General features: G+C 40.9%; 1 protein-coding gene across 1 annotated transcript in view; it reads left to right on the top strand.

Moving 5' to 3' along the window:
- The first annotated feature begins 1,440 nt into the window (after positions 1–1,440).
- PHACTR2 (phosphatase and actin regulator 2) overlaps positions 1,441–18,973 on the top strand; it is a 182,315-nt gene continuing 164,782 nt past the window's right edge. Inside the window, exon 1 of the mRNA XM_074948543.1 lies at positions 1,441–1,576. Coding sequence (XP_074804644.1) covers positions 1,564–1,576 — 13 coding nt within the window. The 5' untranslated portion in view covers positions 1,441–1,563. The remainder of the gene's footprint in view (positions 1,577–18,973) is intronic.

Raw genomic sequence — 18,973 nt, forward strand, 5'->3', positions numbered from 1 at the left:
AGCTTTTCCTTTCTACAATACAGGATGTAACCAGCGTGCCCTAGATACTCTCCATTTTTGCTGATGACATTCACTCTCAGTAGTTGATTCTCTCTCCCCACCCCCAATCAGTTCAAATAGATCAGGGCTCTAAGCATTTTTGTATTTAAAAAGACAGGAGGCCGGGGGGGGAATAATTACAGAGATGTATATTACTGCTCCTATAATACACTCATTGGTGGTGAGCGGACTCTTATATCAGTAAAAAATATAAAAACATTCCGTTTTCTTTACAATACTGCTGAGGATTCTGGTAGCACACAGAATTATTTAAATGAAAGAGAAACTAGGAGAAAAAATAATAGTGTGTGGCATTTATGTAGTTTCATGACTAGATAGCAATATCTTTTCATATAGGACTCTAATGAACTTCACAAAAGCGAATAAGTAGGATTATCTCCCTCATACAAATGAGGAAACTGAGGTAAAGGTTGTTGCTTCCCTCCAGTCAGATGGCAGGTCTGTGGAAGAGTTGGGAATAGAACCCAGTCCCCTGAGGCCTATCCCCATATTGAATCAATTCAACCTTAGCTGGCAGGAGAAATATCTTTGTGTGAACATAAAAATATGTATTATTTGTAAGAGAACTGATAATATAGAAAAGGGAAATGTTTAAAATCCAATTCCACTAAAATTATTTTACATGATCATGGAAAAATCTTGGGCATCAGAATCTCAGATGGTATGGAAAGTCTAGCAGAAATGTCTGTAGTTGGCTTTTCATTTCTACCTATGACAATCAGTTTTTGTTGGCCTGATTCTGCTGACATCTAATGACAGTTATGCCCTTGACTAATAGGATCTGACCCTTTACTTACTTTTAGTCTGCAAACGGTAGTATAATAATTAATGTCTCAAATGGATGAATTGCTTGTCTGCGTATGCCTATTGATACAGCTATAAATGCATTTCTGGTAAACAATATGGAACATCAGACATAGAAGTTGTAGGATTTAATGCATAGCCAGAGTTAATGACTGCAGCATATGTAACATCTTTTAGTGATACATTTTTCTCAAAGCTAAAACACCTGAGGAAAAAGGCTGCCTTTCCCCATCCTCCCCCCTCCCAGAATCAAAACTTTTGCCATTTATAATGTAGGCTCATTGCACTCTGTTATCTACATCTTTTTCTTTAGAGTTTTGCCTCCTCACCTTTTAACACTTCCTCATTAAAACAACATTTCTTCTACTTTGCAAAAATGTGTATTCAGTATTCCATAGTTGGAGGGGTTTTTTTGTTTTCTCCCCAGGAGAGGTGAAAATCCTGGGGGGATTCAAGTATCCACTTGATAGGCTCACACAGTCTTAATCAGCCTATAATGGAGCTAATGGCTGTTTGTCATCCTTGGAGATATAAATTTCCTGGTGGTGTCTACTGCAGTCAGTGCATGAAGTATGCTCTGACTGCCAGCAAGGTCTAATAATCAGGAGAAGGGCAGTGAGCTTCATTAGAGAGAAAAAGAGCAGCACTGGCTGCTTTTCTATAGAACTCTGCTTCTTGAAGCAGGTGGGCGCAGAAAAAATGGATAACGCTGGTAAGTGAAAGAAAACAGATCTTAATTCTTAGCTGATCTAAGGCTTCATTTGTATCCTGTCTCATTTGCTGTAGGATGTTTGCTATTCTGCTATTTGCAGTTCTGCTATTAAAAATGATATGTTTATTAAACTGAATTTCTATTGTGTAAAATGTGATATACTCATTTAACCCTTTAATAGTCTGCTGAAGTTTGGGGGTTTTGGAAATGTGAATATAAACTGTAATTGAAAATTTATCTTTTAAGGACTTCAGTATTATTTCAGAATCTGTCTGCAGGAAGTGTGGACTTTGATCTCTTTATACCACAGTAGAGGAGGGAAAAATGCATACAGTTAACTAGAAAAATATCTGACAGATGGCAAAAGGTCTGTATAAGTAATTAACAGAGCAAACTGAAAGAGCATTAACATTCATACTCATCACATGTATTTATTTTAAGATGTTTTTTCTTTTATGTAAAAACACTGTGCTCTCTAACCAATTAGAAGATAAAACATTGAATATATTTGCACTTTTTTTCTATTTCCTTTGATGTTTCATCTTTAGAGCATGCATTTTAATGCCAAATAATGCATCTCAGGGTTTCTAAGGAGGTAAACATAATAATAGTTTTACTTATTCTTACAAATACAGTATTTGCATTTCACTTTTTGATGGTTATATAGATCAGTGCAAAAAGACAACTCTTTGTGATGAACATTTCACATATTGCTTTAACTGCAATGCAACTTGCACATGTCTGTTGCTCATTGTTTTATTGTACCAGCAAAAAATAAAATAAGGTACAGAATTATCTGTGGATTCATTGCCATTGCACCTGGTTTAAATCATTTGGTTTGCTCAGTACTTAAAAAGATGACTCGCTATATACTATGAATATACACCCTTTTATATAGTACAATTGAAAGAAGATACTACAAGATGATACTCCTATATTTTATTTTTATAATAAGAGTGTACTTTTGTTTGTGCCTTTAAGCTGTAATGGCCAAATCCATCTCTCACGTACCTTGATTGATTTTGTGGATAAGCAGGTTAGAAAATCTTGCTTTGATTTTTGTGAAATCCTGTTCTTAAGATAAACAAAAAATACTACCAGAGATTAAGGTGTTAGTACTACTGACAATGTATGGTCAGTTATAGTACCAGTGAATTCCTAAACTGATGTGGTGCAAGTTTAACATTAGCTTTTATGAAATGAGATGAGAGATTTGGGGGCACTCTTTGCACTCCCCATGTTGGCTGTCTTTTTAAATATACTCAATAGATCTGGAATAAAAGACAATGACACATGCTTGATATTCCATGACTAGGCAGAGTTTTCCAGTCAGGTGAGAGGATTCCCTTATTACAGTATAAAATGCCTGTAAGTGAGAAATACCACAAACTGCTAATTCCTCCTGCTCTTAAACTCTCCACTATCAACAATCATTATTATTGAAATCCTGACAGAGCTATCACTTTAATCCATCTGTAAGAGCCTTTTCTAGAATGATTCATACTTATTTTAAGTATGGGGCAGAGGAGAAAGGCTAATATCTGAAAACCATCAAAACAGTTTTTCCTGTATTGTTTCCTTTTTGCTTTAGGAAGGTTTCAGATTCTGATTCCTCATTGCTTTGCAACCAGCAGCATTTTGGAATTAAAAATAAATAGGATATTGCTCTCTGCATAACTTTAACCAGCCAGTGTCCATATGTTCCATATTGCTGATATCATCAACAATCCCCAAAAACATGACTGGTAATCTCTCTCTTTCAGAAATGTAGACAAATAAACTGTATGTTTGTACCTTTGAATGGTGAATTAAGAATTAGATAAAAACATCAAACAAAATATTGTGAAGAGCCTCACTGTAATGGGTAAGGCCTTAATTCTGCTTCCATTGCAGTCAATAGCAAAACTCTCATTGACTTCAGTTGTGTAGAACTGAGCCTTAAATGAGCTTCAGTTACACTTGTGAACTAGGGACCTTTTCCAGGAATATGTGTCTGCTTGAACATGTAAATGTATAATAGCTTTCAAAGGCGCCAAAAGAGCTGTGCACCCAATGCTTATTGTCAACAAGATTTGGGCATCCTTTTGAAAACCCCCTTCAGCCTATATCTCAGATATTTAACTTCTGAGTATAATTGCTGATACAACTGTAAGGTCTAAAATATCTGTAAACTAAAATGCCTAATTAACTTGTACTTTGGTAGTTTTTCATTTTATATATAAACAAGATAATGATAGAGACACATTGGGTACCTGCCTGAATATTTCCTGAGTCGATGCTATTTCTGGCATTATAGAATTATAGAGTCTTATGCACAGCTGCTGGTTTTAACCATTGAGTGCTGGAAATACCAATTTGGTTATCAATGTCAGTGAATCAGGCCTTTTGTTATCAAATTCATCCTTCTGCCAAATAGTCTTTCAGAGTCAGACTATGGATAATTGTTCCAACTACTGCTCTGCATAACAGACATATAGCTCTGTAATTTATCAGTCAAACAGTGTGCTAACACCAGAATAATGTGCTAGGTAAATCTGGTTTTGAAGATGGCCACTGTTGTCTTTGGGTCAGCTGTATGCACTTTTTGCTGTTTCAGTCCATCCTATGTTGTAGATTTAAGAAACAATGCTCTTGTGAAAAGTGTCCATCTTTCAGTTTCATGTTAGAGCTTACATTCTTGCTCTCAGTTAGTGAGACAGCTCTGCATAATTGTTGTCCTCTGTATTCTTTTAAAAGCCTTTCCTGGAATAACAATAAAATATTCATTAAATAGTGTATGGAGTGTCAGGGTAGTTCCAGCAATGTTTGGCACCTGTTTTGGTAATAATAGTTGTTTCTGTAGTTATAGCTGGAGGCATTCAGTGGTGTTTTCTTTTGAATTACAGCTACCCATGTATATGTTTGAAAAGGCGATATAATAGCTATCTCTCTTCTCCCTTCCCGCAGCCAATCCTAGGGCATGTAAACTGTAGTCATCATGGCGCCTGTGTTGCTTACTTGGTGGCTGGGGTCAGGAATGGTGGCAATAAAGCACATTTTAAAGAAATAAAAAGATGGACAACTTACAGAGAAAAAACTGACAGTAGACTAATGGGGAGGTTATAAAAACAGCAGGAGTAATGTGATAGCAGGAGGAGAGAGGCTGAGGAAGCACAGTAATTCTTGGACTTTCTTTAAAAATATGTAAGACCAGCCTTATCTCTTCCCCTGCAGGTGTTAAATCGGTTATATTATTCCTGGATAGGAACCCTACAGCGAAGCAGACAAGTAGCACCAAAGCAATATTCTCACTTGCATTAGACCGTTGGCTGCCACTTTAGCCAGAAATGTTGAAAGTTCTTGAGGTATTTATATTGGGATGAGTGAATACATAGTGCCACTGTGTGGGTAGCTCCAACAGAGGGGCCCTGCCTTGCATTAAATTGTTTCTTTTAAAGGAAATACAAGACATGTACACTGAATGCCATATCATTTTTGAGGACTGTCTAACTGAACATGAGATTCAATATTTCACCAGTGGTAAACGTTTTAAAGTTCTTGTAGAAAAGTGATCTTTAATGACTATTTATGGAAATCCTGAAATAGTGTTGCTGACTTGGTTTAAAGCATTAATTTTAATCTATTTTTCCAATATACCCCCTACTGTAAAGAGGAAGGCTGAGAGTAGAGTAGAAATTTGCCAAACATAATTCATTTTGCTTTTGATGCGTTTGTGGAAAATAAATTAACAAAGTCAATATGAAGTATACAACTGGGGCCAAATCCTGACCTGGTCAGGACCTGGCCCCTAAACTGATACTTTATCATTATTAAGCTCTGGTTTCTCTTCAGATCGTATAAATCTTTCACATGTAACTGAATGCCTCAAACTCGAGCAATATAGGATGTTATATGTTAACATAAAAGTATACATTTTATTTAAGATTTAAGGAAGATGTGCATTTAGGTGGTTAAAGCAATGGAACTCGGATTCCATTCCTGAATTTGCCATCAGCTCCCTGTTTGACCCTGGGTGCAAGCGCCTCTTTTCAGTCTTTCTATGGCTCAGTTTACCAATTTGTAAGATTAGAATAATACTTGCCTGTCATATAGGTTTTGAGATTCTTGGATATCCAAGGCTTTATTCTAATATCCTGTCAGTGCTTCAATTTGGAACCACAGAATCATAGAAATGTAGAACTGGAAGGGACCTTGATAGGTCATCTAATCCAGTCCCCAGCACTGAGGCAGGACTAAATGTTATCTAGATTCTAGACCAACACCCGACAGGTGTTTGTCCAACCTGCTCTTCTAAACCTCCAATGATGGAGATTCTGCAACCTCCCTTGGTATTTGTTCCTTAACTACCCTTATGGTTAGGAAGTTTTTCCTAATGTTTAGCCTAAATCTCCCCTGTTACTATTTAAGCCTGTTACTTCTTATCCTGTCCTCAGTGGTTAAGGAGAACAGTTTATCGCCCTCCTCTTTATAATAACCTTTTACATACTTGAAGATAGTTTTCCTGTACCCCCTCACTCTTCTCCAGGCTGAACAAACCCCATTTTTCAACCTTTCCTCATAGGTCACGTTTTCTAGACCTTTAATCATTCTGTTGCTCTCTTCTGGACTTTCTCCAGTTTGTCCACCTCTTTCCTGAAGTGTGATGCCCAGAACTAGACACAGTACTCCAGCTGAGGCCTTATCAGTGCTGAGTAGTGCAGAAAAATTACTTCTTGTGTCTTGCTTACAACACTTCTGCTAATACATCCCAAAGTGATGTTTTCTTTTTTTTACAACAATATTATATTGTTGACTCATATTTAGTTTCTAATCCACTACAACCTGCAGATCCCTTTTTGCAGTACTCCTTCCTAGTCGGTCATTTCCCATTTTGTATTTGTGCAATTGATTTATTCTGTCCTAAGTATAGAATTTCGCATTTATCCTAATTGATTTTCATCCTATTTATTTCAGACTATTTCTCCAGTTTGTCAAGATCATTTTGATTTCTAATCCTGTCCTCCAAAGTGCTGCAATTCCTCCCAGTTTGGTATCGGCCGCAGACTTTATACGTGTACTCTCTATGCCATTATCCAGATAATTTATGAAAATATTGAATAGAACTGGACCCAAGACAGATCTCTTTGGGACCCCCCATGATATGGCCTTCCAGCTTGACTGAACCATTGATAAACTACTCTTTGAGTACAGTTTTCCAACCAGTTGTATTTCTCTAGTTTTGTTTGAGAAGGTCATGTGAGACAATGCCTTACGAAAATGCCTTACGAAAGTTGAGATTTGCATAGAATGCATGGGTATGGAGTGGGATGACTAGCTTTCATGTTATAACAAAATACATTGTCTCAATTGAAATTCTGCTGGCAACTCCTTTTCTCTCTGATATGGCCAGATGACTTCTGTGTCTCTTACATTTTTCAACAGTGTGGAGATGTTCTCTGAATGACCTTCAGTTCACCCTTTTTTGCTGACTTTAGCCTCTTCCTGTATATAATGGGGCTATGATGATGCCACACTAGCTCTATTGGGTTCATATCCGGTGACCTGTAGATCAAAAAAGAGATTGTAAGTAGACAGCAAATTGCAAAGCAATGATCAACCTTCTTATATTCTGTGTATTTTAATTTGTACCAAAATACATCAGTAGGAGCTATTTGCGCTCATGGTTCTCGGTGAAAGCAGTTCCCATAGTTGGGTCACTGCAAGAAAATTAAATCTCTCATTTATTGTATTTTGATTAGAATAATACTTGTTTATATAGCCCTTTACAAAGAAACTGGAACAGAATGTACAGGAAACCATCACACTGGAAAAACATCTGGGAGGAGTAAACTTCTTCAGGAATGGTACCTCTTCTTCCAGCACTCTCCTTTAAAACAAAAGGGATTTTTGGTCCATGTCACCTGAAATGACAGTACAGTAGTTGCACAGATGCAAAACAAGTACTATAAGACTTAATGGGCAGTATATAAAGCCGTGCTGCATCTTCCAAAATAAGCATGGGGCCATTCTCCATTGTTGAAATGGCTCCCAGACAGGTAACTTTGTGGCTTCAGGTGCTAAATACAGGTGTTCCAGAAACACATATTACCATGGTAATCCACTTCCACTTTTCTTCATCCATGAAGATGACGTTATGCAATTTCTCACTACTGTCCAGCCATTGTTTTGACTGTTACATCCTTTTTTCCTTGCTTGTATCTTTAATCAAAGAGTAGAACATGTTAAGAGAGGACAGTTGCTCAGTCTGCTTGTATGTAAAGTAATTCTGTGCACTGAATTGATATGGGGGGAAATACTGTTTTAACCGATTACCATTTGCTTCTTTGCTGTACTCTCTTCATAGTTCTTTGGTTGATGTTCACCTTGAATTATCACTGTGCAATCATGTTTTAAATACATTTATCCCTTCTTTCCAGTTACCTTGCTAATCACCTTCTGCCTAGTGTCACAAGAATGAGGGTAAAGGAAGACAATGTATTTAAATAGCGTATATGTTTTAAATGCGAGGAAAAATTGTTTTTGCAGCCCCAATTCTTAAACTGCTGAACTCACCCACCAGGCAAAATTTTTGGTGTTTGTGTTTTTACTGTTTGTATTCCTGAACCACCTAGAGGCCCCAACAGAAATAAGGGCCCCATTATGCTAGGCACTGTACAAATGCATAGTAAGAGACAGTCTAGGTCTAGGACAAGACTGATAAAAGGTGGAGCTCTGGTTTCACTGAAGTCATTGGATGTTTTGACATTGATTTCACTGGGGCTAAGATTTCATCCAAAAGCTGGGAGGGGAAACAGGTGATGTAACTTGCCTGAAGTCACCCAGCAGGTCAGGGGCAGACCTGATCTCTCCTGGGACTCAGTCCAGTGGCCTGACCATTCTGCCCGTTTACTAAACCTTCCTGAAGCAATTACAACAGTGTCTCCAGACACCAGGCCAGGAGAACTTGATTCCTATCCCATCAACCAGCTCAGTTGTCTTTGGGAAGTGTGCCCCTACCTAAGGTCGAGACTCAGTTGTCAGTGGTCATGCTGAGGTCTTTCCCTTAATTCCCTTAAACCTGCTCCTTCCCTTGATTGCTTTTAATGGACTGTGAGAAAATGCATCAGGAAGAACTCGTTCCACTTCACACGCATGCATTCTATGAAAGAGCTATTTGCGCATGGCTGGGGGGCTGCAGCATTGTGTTGGTACAAGCCCACAGTATTGTATTTCAAGCTACTGCCCTAGTACCTGCAGCACAGTATCGAGAGCTACAGGAACCATCAGCTCCGACTAGTACAAAGAGGTGGCATGTTGTAAATGGTGACCTGAGAAGTGCTCTCATTTCATTTTCTGACAAGAAACTCACAAACATGCTAAGATGGAAGATGATAGCCACAAGGGGGCTGAAGCCATGCTTTAAAAACCAGATGGAAATATGCAGTGTCCCAAGATGGCAGGTGACTGCAACTGCCTGGTTGTTCTGTTTTCTGTATAATGATCACAACTTCCCTTTTGTGTTGTGTTTGGTTTTATGTATGGGAATAGCAAAAAAAGTAAACCCTCTACATTTATTCTTCCCTTTAAATTTCTAGCAACCACAGAACCACTGAAGTTGGAGCACAGCACTTTAGGTACAGGACAAAAGAGAATATACTAAAAGTAGCATCAGCCCAAAATCTTCCTTCAAGAAAACTGGATCACACTCTGGGGCTTTTCAAGGCAGGAAATTGTGGAGGCAGGAAGTTAGCCGTAGGGGAAGAAACAAAATCATGTGACCAAAGAGAAGGTAGCTGATAGTGGGACTCCAACATATAGTTGTTTTTGTCATTGTTCATTGTATAGCTGTGAATCTTTTAGGAAAGTCTGATGATCGTGGTGTTACTTGCCTGGGCATGCTGTGGGGTGTAAAAGTGGATCACCTGGAATTTTACACAAGAATTTCTCAGTTTGTTAATGGGTTTGTTCTTTTTAACTATACTTGCATATATAACTTTTTATGAGACTTTTTCTTAAAGAGTAATTGGAGTTGAATATAAAATAGTATAGGGATGCAGGAATATTCTCTTGACCCACAATCCTAGAACCTTGCATAAAACTGCGGAGTCACTTCTACTGACTTTGAGGCAGGTGTGGCTTGGTAACTTACCAGGATGTAAGAAATGAGCATGAGAAGGAACTAGGGACAAAAAAAGGGAGGTTCTGCAGAAAAACTTAAACTGCCAGGCTTGGAGAGAATGCTTAGGCTGAGGTTAATAATCTTTTTAATTATCTGAGTGCCCAGTAAAGCCAAACCCAAGGAAGGTGGTAAGTTTGACGTTACATGGAGTATATAGACAATATTTTGGGTAGTATGAGAATGCCATAGGGTCACAGGAAGCACAAGGGCTAGATAATGGATAACCATCTCTAGTTAAAACTGGCAGGTTCTACAGTACCACCACCATAAGATGCCAGATGTCTTCTACAGATGCTGGTGGATGGAAACTACCATTGGTAGAAACCGGCACAAAGCTGCCCTCTCCAAGAACCTTGTGAGGGTGGTGATATACCAATAAAATAAAAACCAGCAGGATCTTATTAAAGGGGAAAAGGCAAAATGCCACATTTATTGTGAATACAGAAAGAATCATAGTAAGCAATTAGTTATAGCTATAACATTCCATTCAATTTCATATTTATTCACACACACACACACACACACACACACACACACACACACACACACACACACACACACACACACACACACACACACACACACACACACACAGGTTCTGCAAGGTTATCATCATAGTTACCAGCCTTAGAGTTGCTCGTGCCAAGCCACTGGCCAGGTGGCCTGGACACGAGGAGGGAGCAGAGCCTTGTCAGATGCACATCTGACACTCCTGGAAGTTGGTTTGCAGAATCAGACCCCAAAGTTCTCACTTTCTAGAGTCCATTTTTATAGGAATTTATTCCTGTGCCAGTCTATGCCGGTGTCAAGTGGAGTGCCCCAGGGGCCGGTTTTGTTCAATATCTTCATAAATGATCTGGAGGATGGTGTGGATTGCACTCTCAGCAAATTTGCAGATGATACTAAACTGGGAGGAGTGGTAGATACGCTGGAGGGGAGGGATAGGATACAGAAGGACCTAGACAAATTGGAGGATTGGGCCAAAAGAAATCTGATGAGGTTCAATAAGGATAAGTGCAGGGTCCTGCACTTAGGATGGAAGAATCCAATGCACCGCTACAGACTAGGGACCGAATGGCTAGGCAGCAGTTCTGCGGAAAAGGACCTAGGGGTGACAGTGGACGAGAAGCTGGATATGAGTCAACAGTGTGCCCTTGTTGCCAAGAAGGCCAATGGCATTTTGGGATGTATAAGTAGGGGCATAGCGAGCAGATCGAGGGATGTGATCATTCCCCTCTATTCGACACTGGTGAGGCCTCATCTGGAGTACTGTGTCCAGTTTTGGGCCCCACACTACAAGAAGGATGTGGATAAATTGGAGAGAGTCCAGCGAAGGGCAACAAAAATGATTAGGGGTCTATAGCACATGACTTATGAAGAGAGGCTGAGGGAGCTGGGATTGTTTAGTCTGCAGAAGAGAAGAATGAGGGGGGATTTGATAGCTGCTTTCAACTACCTGAAAGGGGGTTCCAAAGAGGATGGCTCTAGACTGTTCTCAATGGTAGCAGATGACAGAACGAGGAGTAATGGTCTCAAGTTGCAATGGGGGAGGTTTAGATTGGATATTAGGAAAAACTTTTTCACTAAGAGGGTGGTGAAACACTGGAATGCGTTACCTAGGGAGGTGGTAGAATCTCCTTCCTTAGAGGTTTTTAAGGTCAGGCTTGACAAAGCCCTGGCTGGGATGATTTAGTTGGGGATTGGTCCTGCTTCGAGCAGGGGGTTGGACTAGATGACCTTCTGGGGTCCCTTCCAACCCTGATATTCTATGATTCTATGGGAATTGCTTCATCATGCTGTTGCTGAATCAATCAGCAGATGGCACATTCCTGACAGCTCCGTGCTGCCAGATGTTATCTTGTTCTTCGGTTCTCCCATCCTTGAGGCTGTTGGTGGATTCCAGTCTGCCCTCCGGGCGTCCTCTGGTTGTTTCCACTGGACGCCTTCTTCAGCCGATGGGCACTAGATTCTTAGGCTGGCACCTCCCTGATCATTCATTTATTATCCACACCAAGCATCCATCCACATACATCCTCTATCTCCATTTTAATCACAATTGTTAACAAAGCGAGATGAATACAACAAAAGGGCAGGGAGTCTCTGGGTGATGTTTCTGTTGTTACAAAGCATCGCTTTGAGTCTCTCTCTGTGTGAGTAGTTGTTACAAAGTATTGCTTTGAGAACAGACTCTGTCTTAGGATGTACTAACACAATCAGCAGCTTGCAAGTTTCACACAGAGAGGGAGAGAAACAGTACCAAAAACCAAGAGACCTCTTAATTAGTAATACCCTGGAATTTAAACTATAGGGAATCAAACTCATTTGTGATTTTAATACAGAACTTCTTTAATATGATCCAACATAACAGTGGCACTAGCAGAGGAGGATCTTCTCACAGGAAGACTGCAAAAATTTGAAAGCCAGAATGAATTATTTTAAGCGTAGCAGCCCCTCCAATGGTAAGTCTGGGCTGCCAAGGAATGTTTGGTCCAAGCAAGATAAGTTTGTGTTGGACCTGATGGAATCTGATTAACAAAAGGTAAAGGCCAACATGAATGCTTTTTTCTACTTGTCAATAAGAGTCTGAGTTGAACTGGGCTGTATATTTTTTTGCCTAATACCAACACACCTGTAACTTCTCCACTTATTTCCTGATTTGCTATGTAGTAAATCTTTTTTAAATTCATGTCTTTGTGTAGCAATATCCACAGGGCATATTCTACCATCATAAAAGGGAGGTGGATACAGTTTGTGAAATGGTCCAGAAAGTTTGAGAACCCTTGCACAGTGCAACTCGGACACAAACATGGCAGCAGCTAGTACTTCCACAGTTAAAGTCACAATCTGGATTTGTTCCATCTCAAATCTACCACTTACTCACAGGCACCGTGTAACTTCCTCTCTGGAGCTTGATTCTGGTGTTTGGATATAAATTCTTGTGTGGAAACCAGCTTTGAGATTTGAAGAAATTAAAATATTTGATTATATCAAATCTGAGGAATGGTGATGTTGCTCCAGCGTTGGCCTTTACTCATTTAGAGCCCAATTCAGTAAAACACTTAATCGCATGCTTAAGGTTAGTCATGTGCTTAGGTGCCTTGCTGAATCAGCGCCTTAACTTCAAATGAAAAATGTTTGCTAATGCATGAAGCCTGTGTGAATGCTATTTAGTATGCAGTGTGAACTTTGTTGGAGACCTAATAATTCCATGTGTAATATTTATTTGCTTTTGTCTGTCTTGGCTACTTTGTATGTAGTTGGCTTTGTTGTATACTCTTCCTTTTTCTCCTGCCTCTTTTCTTTGTTTCTATTTTTTAAGATTAAAATAAGTGACATACTGCACTGGCCTGTCTAATTTCAAGTGAAATTTGGCAAGCAGATGTGGTGTGGTTTAATTGCTTTTGGCATTTTAAAAAGAAATGCATATGATAGTTATTGAGCTTTAATAAATATGACAGCTCACATAATTTGTTGTTCAATGGATTTTTCCATGCAATTTTAAGATCCATAATAGTCATGCTTAATACTTCCATATTTACAATAAATCATAATTCTAATGGAGCTATTCTGCTTTGTCAAGCATTACATGATCAGCAAGCTTTCATGAAGGAAGTTTAAAAAAAAAACTGTTTAACATTAATGCTCTGACGCAAACTGTCAAAAACCAAGCAATTTAAAATTAGGGCCAGTGTGCTGTCCTTAAATTGAGACATTGTGAAATAACTAGAGCAGTATCATACAGTAAGGATGGTAAGTAACCTTCAAATTCCCTGGTTTTGTCCCTGAAGTGAGTGGGAGCTGAAGGCACTCAGCATCTCAAAGCGACACTTGGTACTTTGGTACCATACAGGATTAGGCCCTTCATGTCTCTGTTTTTGAGCAGCTTTTGACCAGCTATAAAACCTATATATGTAAGTTTTAAATTATGCAGATGTGTATGGATCAGTTTTTGCTGATGCATTTTAAAAACGCACACAAGCAATAAATAACTCTGGACATATATAATACAACATATAATTAACTTGTAAGGTGCATTGGCATGAAAGATGCTATATAACTGTCTCCTAATAATTTTAGGAAGTGCCCACCAATAAATATTGCTTTATTTTTTTTTAATGCACACAGGAAGGGAAAACAGATCAGCATGAAATTGCATCATCTTAAACTGATTGCACACTGCAGTTTCTGAAGAGTACAGAAAAGAGTTTTCTGATAATATGCCCAGGAAAATGTTGGTTTTTTTTAAAGGGGCTTCCAAAAGAGAGGGGTGGGAGAAGCTCAACAGGAAAATAACATAGGGGATAGAAGCAAACATAGCATCGTTTGCCATCCAATGAAAAGGAGGGTTCAGATAATAAATTAGGAATTAATAGTAGAAGACCTAATGTTCACATTAAATCTGAAGTGTTATCTGTGCTATTATTACACTTAACAAAAAATAGCTTGTGAAATTGTACAACCTAATTAAAAGCATCCAAAGTGGTATGGATACAAAAAAAAAATCCCCTCTAACTGACTGCTGAAAAGGAATTAAAATATTAATTATCCATTGGGGTTATTGGGAGTTTTCCAAATACAACACAGGCTCTCCCGTTGGGGGTGGAAGTGACGCAGTGCTACCGGGTAAGGGGGTAGCTGGACCTAGATGTGGGGCATAGGTGTAGTATTGACTTTTTATATTTGCAGGGGGAGCTCCAGTCAGGTTAATCAGGCTCGGCATGAGCCGGGGAGGGGAATTCCACGCCTGCCTGAGGCTTGCAGTTTGGGGAGGGAAGTGCCTTCCAGGGGCCCCTTCTCCCCCCCCCCCCCCCGGCATGACACCCATGGTGTGGGGTGCACATTAGCAATGCACAGTGGATTGCTGGAGTAATGGTGGAGCTGGAAGACATGCTCTTATGTGTATCCTCACCCCAGGAAGGGCTAGGTAAGTGCCATGGTGACTACTTCAGCCACTGAGCTGAAATAGCCTCGGTGGAGAGATACCACAGCCTGGGAAGAGGATTGCTGCTACTCATCTGTTTCCACAATTTGGCCTACACCCATCCCGTTATTTGGATCCAGGTATGGGTTCAGAATTTGCCCCAGAGAAAACATTGTCCAAAATCATAGCAATCCTGATTTACTGCACAATTTAGGTATACTGTGTTTACTATAAAGGGAAAACTAAAATTAGGTAACATATCAGGCCCTGCTCAAGCAGAGTAAAAGTGCCTTAAAATGGGTGTAAATTTAAAGCACCTGCCACAGTGATGTAAAAATGCCTAAGCATAACTCAGACAAGGGCTCTCTGATCATTTCAGAGAATTGAGTGAGGCAGGGCGACACTTGACAAGCCCTGGATTTTGCCTACCTTAAAAACACACACCTTTCTGATCTTCCCTCCCCCCAAGCGTTTGTCTTCCCATTCTAGTGGACATTAAATTACAACTATACGTATGAGTTCCCCTACAAAGCCAACCACTTCTCTTGATATTATTCACATGCGGATACGTGGAGATCGGTCATACATATGTTAAAAAAAAAAAACCCACCCCAAGCAAATTGGGGCATGCCCCTTTCCCTTTGGTTCTTGAGTCCAGCAACCCCAAATCACCCAAAGTCCCAAAAGTCTCATGACCCAAAAGTCTCTGTCCCTGGTCAGGGCAGCCCCAGAGTTTGAAAGTTTATCTGTGGAGCTTTACCTCCCACCCTGGGTGGAGATGGGATAGGGGTAAGAGGCACCTTACATGATCTGAAGCTGACCGCCCCACAGCTCCATAGGCCTTCGCTCCGCCAGCCTCCCCATGAACTCCTTCGCTCAGCTCTGCTCCGCGGCCCACCAACAGCTCCCGCCGTCCTACAAACTGCTCCGCCAGCCTGTCCACAAGGCACTCCAGCCGTCCTGCAAACTGCTCCATGATATATCTTCAGACTCCCCCACTACTTAACACAATGCTCAGTGATTTCAGCTCTTAGTCAGTTCAGCTCTTTGGTGAATTCAGCTTGTAGTAGGGGAGCCTCAGTGCTGGTGCGCTATTAGCCCAAAGTGAGCTCAGCAGCCTGTAACTAGACTCCTAATGAAATCAAAATTAGCTCTGATATTCCACAGTGGAGAGAGGAGGAAGTGCAATTAGCATGTAAGGCCCTCACCAAGGGGCCCATGCCACCAAGTATTAATACTTGTCCCCAGCCTCTCTCAATTCACACAGTTTTGGAACCCATGACCCTTGCCTAGCGAGTGCTACTTAGTTGATGGTGAGTCCCTCCATCATAACAAAAGGCCAAGTACAGTTCCAAGCACAGTTCCCATAATCAGGGTAATAGCAATTTATTCTTCCTGCCCCAATAACAGAGACACTGGGGATCCCACAGCAGCCAAAGTGACCATTTGGGCAGCTATGGCCTCAGTCTAGGCGGCGTGGGTGTGCCTATGCAAATGGGATCGGCCCCTGAAGTGTTTTTTTCCACAACTTGCCACACCTCACCACCAGATGTCAGGGTGGAGCTCATCCTGACACTGCTTACACATAGTTTAGCATTCTTCTTAGAGTTCAGGAGTACTGTGAATATGTACGAACAGCATTTCCTGAACTATTTCATAGCACTTTTCAGAATAGGACAGATTCTTCTCTCTGAGTGACATTCGCCCAGGGCATAGGGGCCCCGGAAGGCAGGGGCTGTGGTGTTGCTGCTGCATGGAGGGCTGGGCAGCTGTGGAGTCGGTCAGGAGCGGCTCCAGCCACCAGCAAAGCAAGCACGTGCTTGGGGCGGCACAGTTCCAGGGGTGGCGTTTCGGCAAAAAATCTAGAGCCGGCCCTGGAGTCAGTGCACAGAGGTACTTTACATCCTTTGCATGCTAGGCTTCATGCTAAGGTACAGAGAGGTGGGGGCAGGGTGAATGCTCTCTAAGGGAGCTGTGGACGGTTGGCCACTAGGTCCATGATTATGCAGTTCCAATGGCCACAAACCCCATGTAGAGCCACTAACCCTAGTCTAACCCAGAGACTGAGGTAGCAGCTGCAGAAGGGTAGCAAAGCTCTCCTGCGCTCTGCCCATGGGTTGAGGAGAGTGAAATTAGCTTCTCTATCCTCAGAATAATTCCCTTCATGAAGCTAACTGTACAGAGAATGTGATGTGACAGTTTTTTCCTGTTTGTGAGAGAACTGCATGCCCAGTGAACAATTTCCTGCTCTTGCCAGAGGATAGGCACTGATCTACCTTGTTCCAATATTTTAAAAGGGTAATGTTATAGACTAGGATGTAGGCAGTCAGGTCTAGTGGGCAGAGCAGGCATCTAGGTTGGGGAACGAACCCAGGGTCACCGCAAGAGTCAACTGCCAGTTACCAGAGCCAGGGGTCAAGCCAGAGTCAGAAGCAGGAATCGAAGCTCAGGGTCATAGCCAAGCTCAGATACCAAATGCCAGAGTAAGGGTCAGAAGCTGGAGGCCAGAGTTGGTGCCAGGACTGGTGGCCAGGCATCAGGACAGGAGGAGAGGCAAGGATCAAGCACAGAGCAGGAGCAAAGACAGGGATAAGGCAAGAGCCAGGAGCAGAGCAGGAACAGGGTTGAGTAAAGGGAGCAGGCAGAAGCAAGGTCTAATAAAGCTACAACAGGAAACTACTTTGTTGCCCAGACAAACTTCCGGTTCCTCCTCCTGGCTTAAATAGCACAGTTGGACCAGTTGGTGGAACCAGGGAATCCTCCTGTCGGAGCTCTTGTGGGTAGTGCCTTGGCTGAGGTTATAACCCTAGTAGCTTCTCGGCCCACCTAATTTCAGTAGCCAGTGGGTGGAAGCCAACATGTGGCAGTTTTCCGGGGACTCCCAGGCCTGGGTCTGAGACCTTACAGGTAAACAGAATGAGCTGGGTAATTACAGGTCTCTCAGCCTGACACTGATTCTAGGCAAAATAACAGAATAGCTGATACAGGAATTCAAGAAGAGTAATACAGTTGATACCTATCAGCCTGGGTTTATGGAAAATAGATCAAACTCGATATAATTTTCATGAGATTACAAGTTTGGTTGATAAAGGTAATAGTGTTTGATGTAATACACTTAGACTTCTGTAAGGAGTTTGACTTGGTACTGCATGACATTTTGATTAAGAAATTAGAAAGCTTCAAAATCAATGTGATACTCATTTAACAGATTATAAACAGGCTAACTCATAGGTTCAAAAGGTAATTGGGGAATCATCATTGAGTGTGTGTAGTTTCTAGTGGGGTCTTGTAGGGATTGGTTCTTGGCCCTACACTATTTAGTACTTTTTATCAGTGAGCTGGAAGAAAACATAAAATTATCACTGATGAAGTTTGCAGATGGCACAAAGATTAAAGGAGTAGTAAATAACGAAGAGGACAGGTGACTCATACAGCATGATCTGGACTGCCTAGTAAGTTGGGCACAAACAAACAATATGCATTTAATACAGCCAAATATATAGCTATACATCTAGGAACAAAGAAGGTAGGCCATCTTTATAGGATGGGGGACTCTATGCTGGGAAGCAGTGACTCTAGAGTAGACTTAGTAGTCACAGTCGGTAATTAGTACAGGGAGTGCATAGAGTTGTACGGGGATATCCTGGATCAGATATCTACATAATAGTTCACCAGAAGGTAACATTTGAAGTCCTACCAAGAGCCAATTGCCTGCTGGTTATCAAAATCATTGCAAACTGTATGTATGGATAATAATTAAGGCGTTTCAGAGTGGTAGCCATGTTAGTCTGTATCAGCAAAAACAACAAGGAGGCCTTGTGGCACCTTAGAGACTAACAAATGTATTTGGGCATAAGCTTTCGTGGGCTAGAACCCACTTCATCAGATGCATGGAGTGGAAAATACAGGAGCAGGTATAAATACATGAAAAGATGTGAATTGCCTTACCAAGTGTGAGGTTAGTCTAACGAGACAATTCAATTGACAGCAGGATACCAAGGGAGGAAAAATAACTTTTGAAGTGGTAATGAGAGTGGCCCATTTCAGACAGTTGACAAGAAGATGTGAGTAACAGTAGGGAGAAATTAGTATTGGGGAAATTAGGTTTAGGTTTTATAATGACCCAACCACTCCCAGACTTTATTCAGGCCTAATCTGATGGTGCCCAGTTTGCAAATTAATTCCAGTTCTGCAGTTTCACGTTGGAGTCTGTTTTTGAAGTTTTTTTGTTGAAGGATTGCCAGTTTTAGGTCTGTTATTGAATGACCAAGGAGATTGCAGTGTTTTCCTACTGGTTTTTGAATGTTATGATTCCTGA

This window comes from Natator depressus, chromosome 3 (assembly GCF_965152275.1).
Source record: "Natator depressus isolate rNatDep1 chromosome 3, rNatDep2.hap1, whole genome shotgun sequence".
Classification (NCBI taxonomy): domain Eukaryota; kingdom Metazoa; phylum Chordata; order Testudines; family Cheloniidae; genus Natator; species Natator depressus.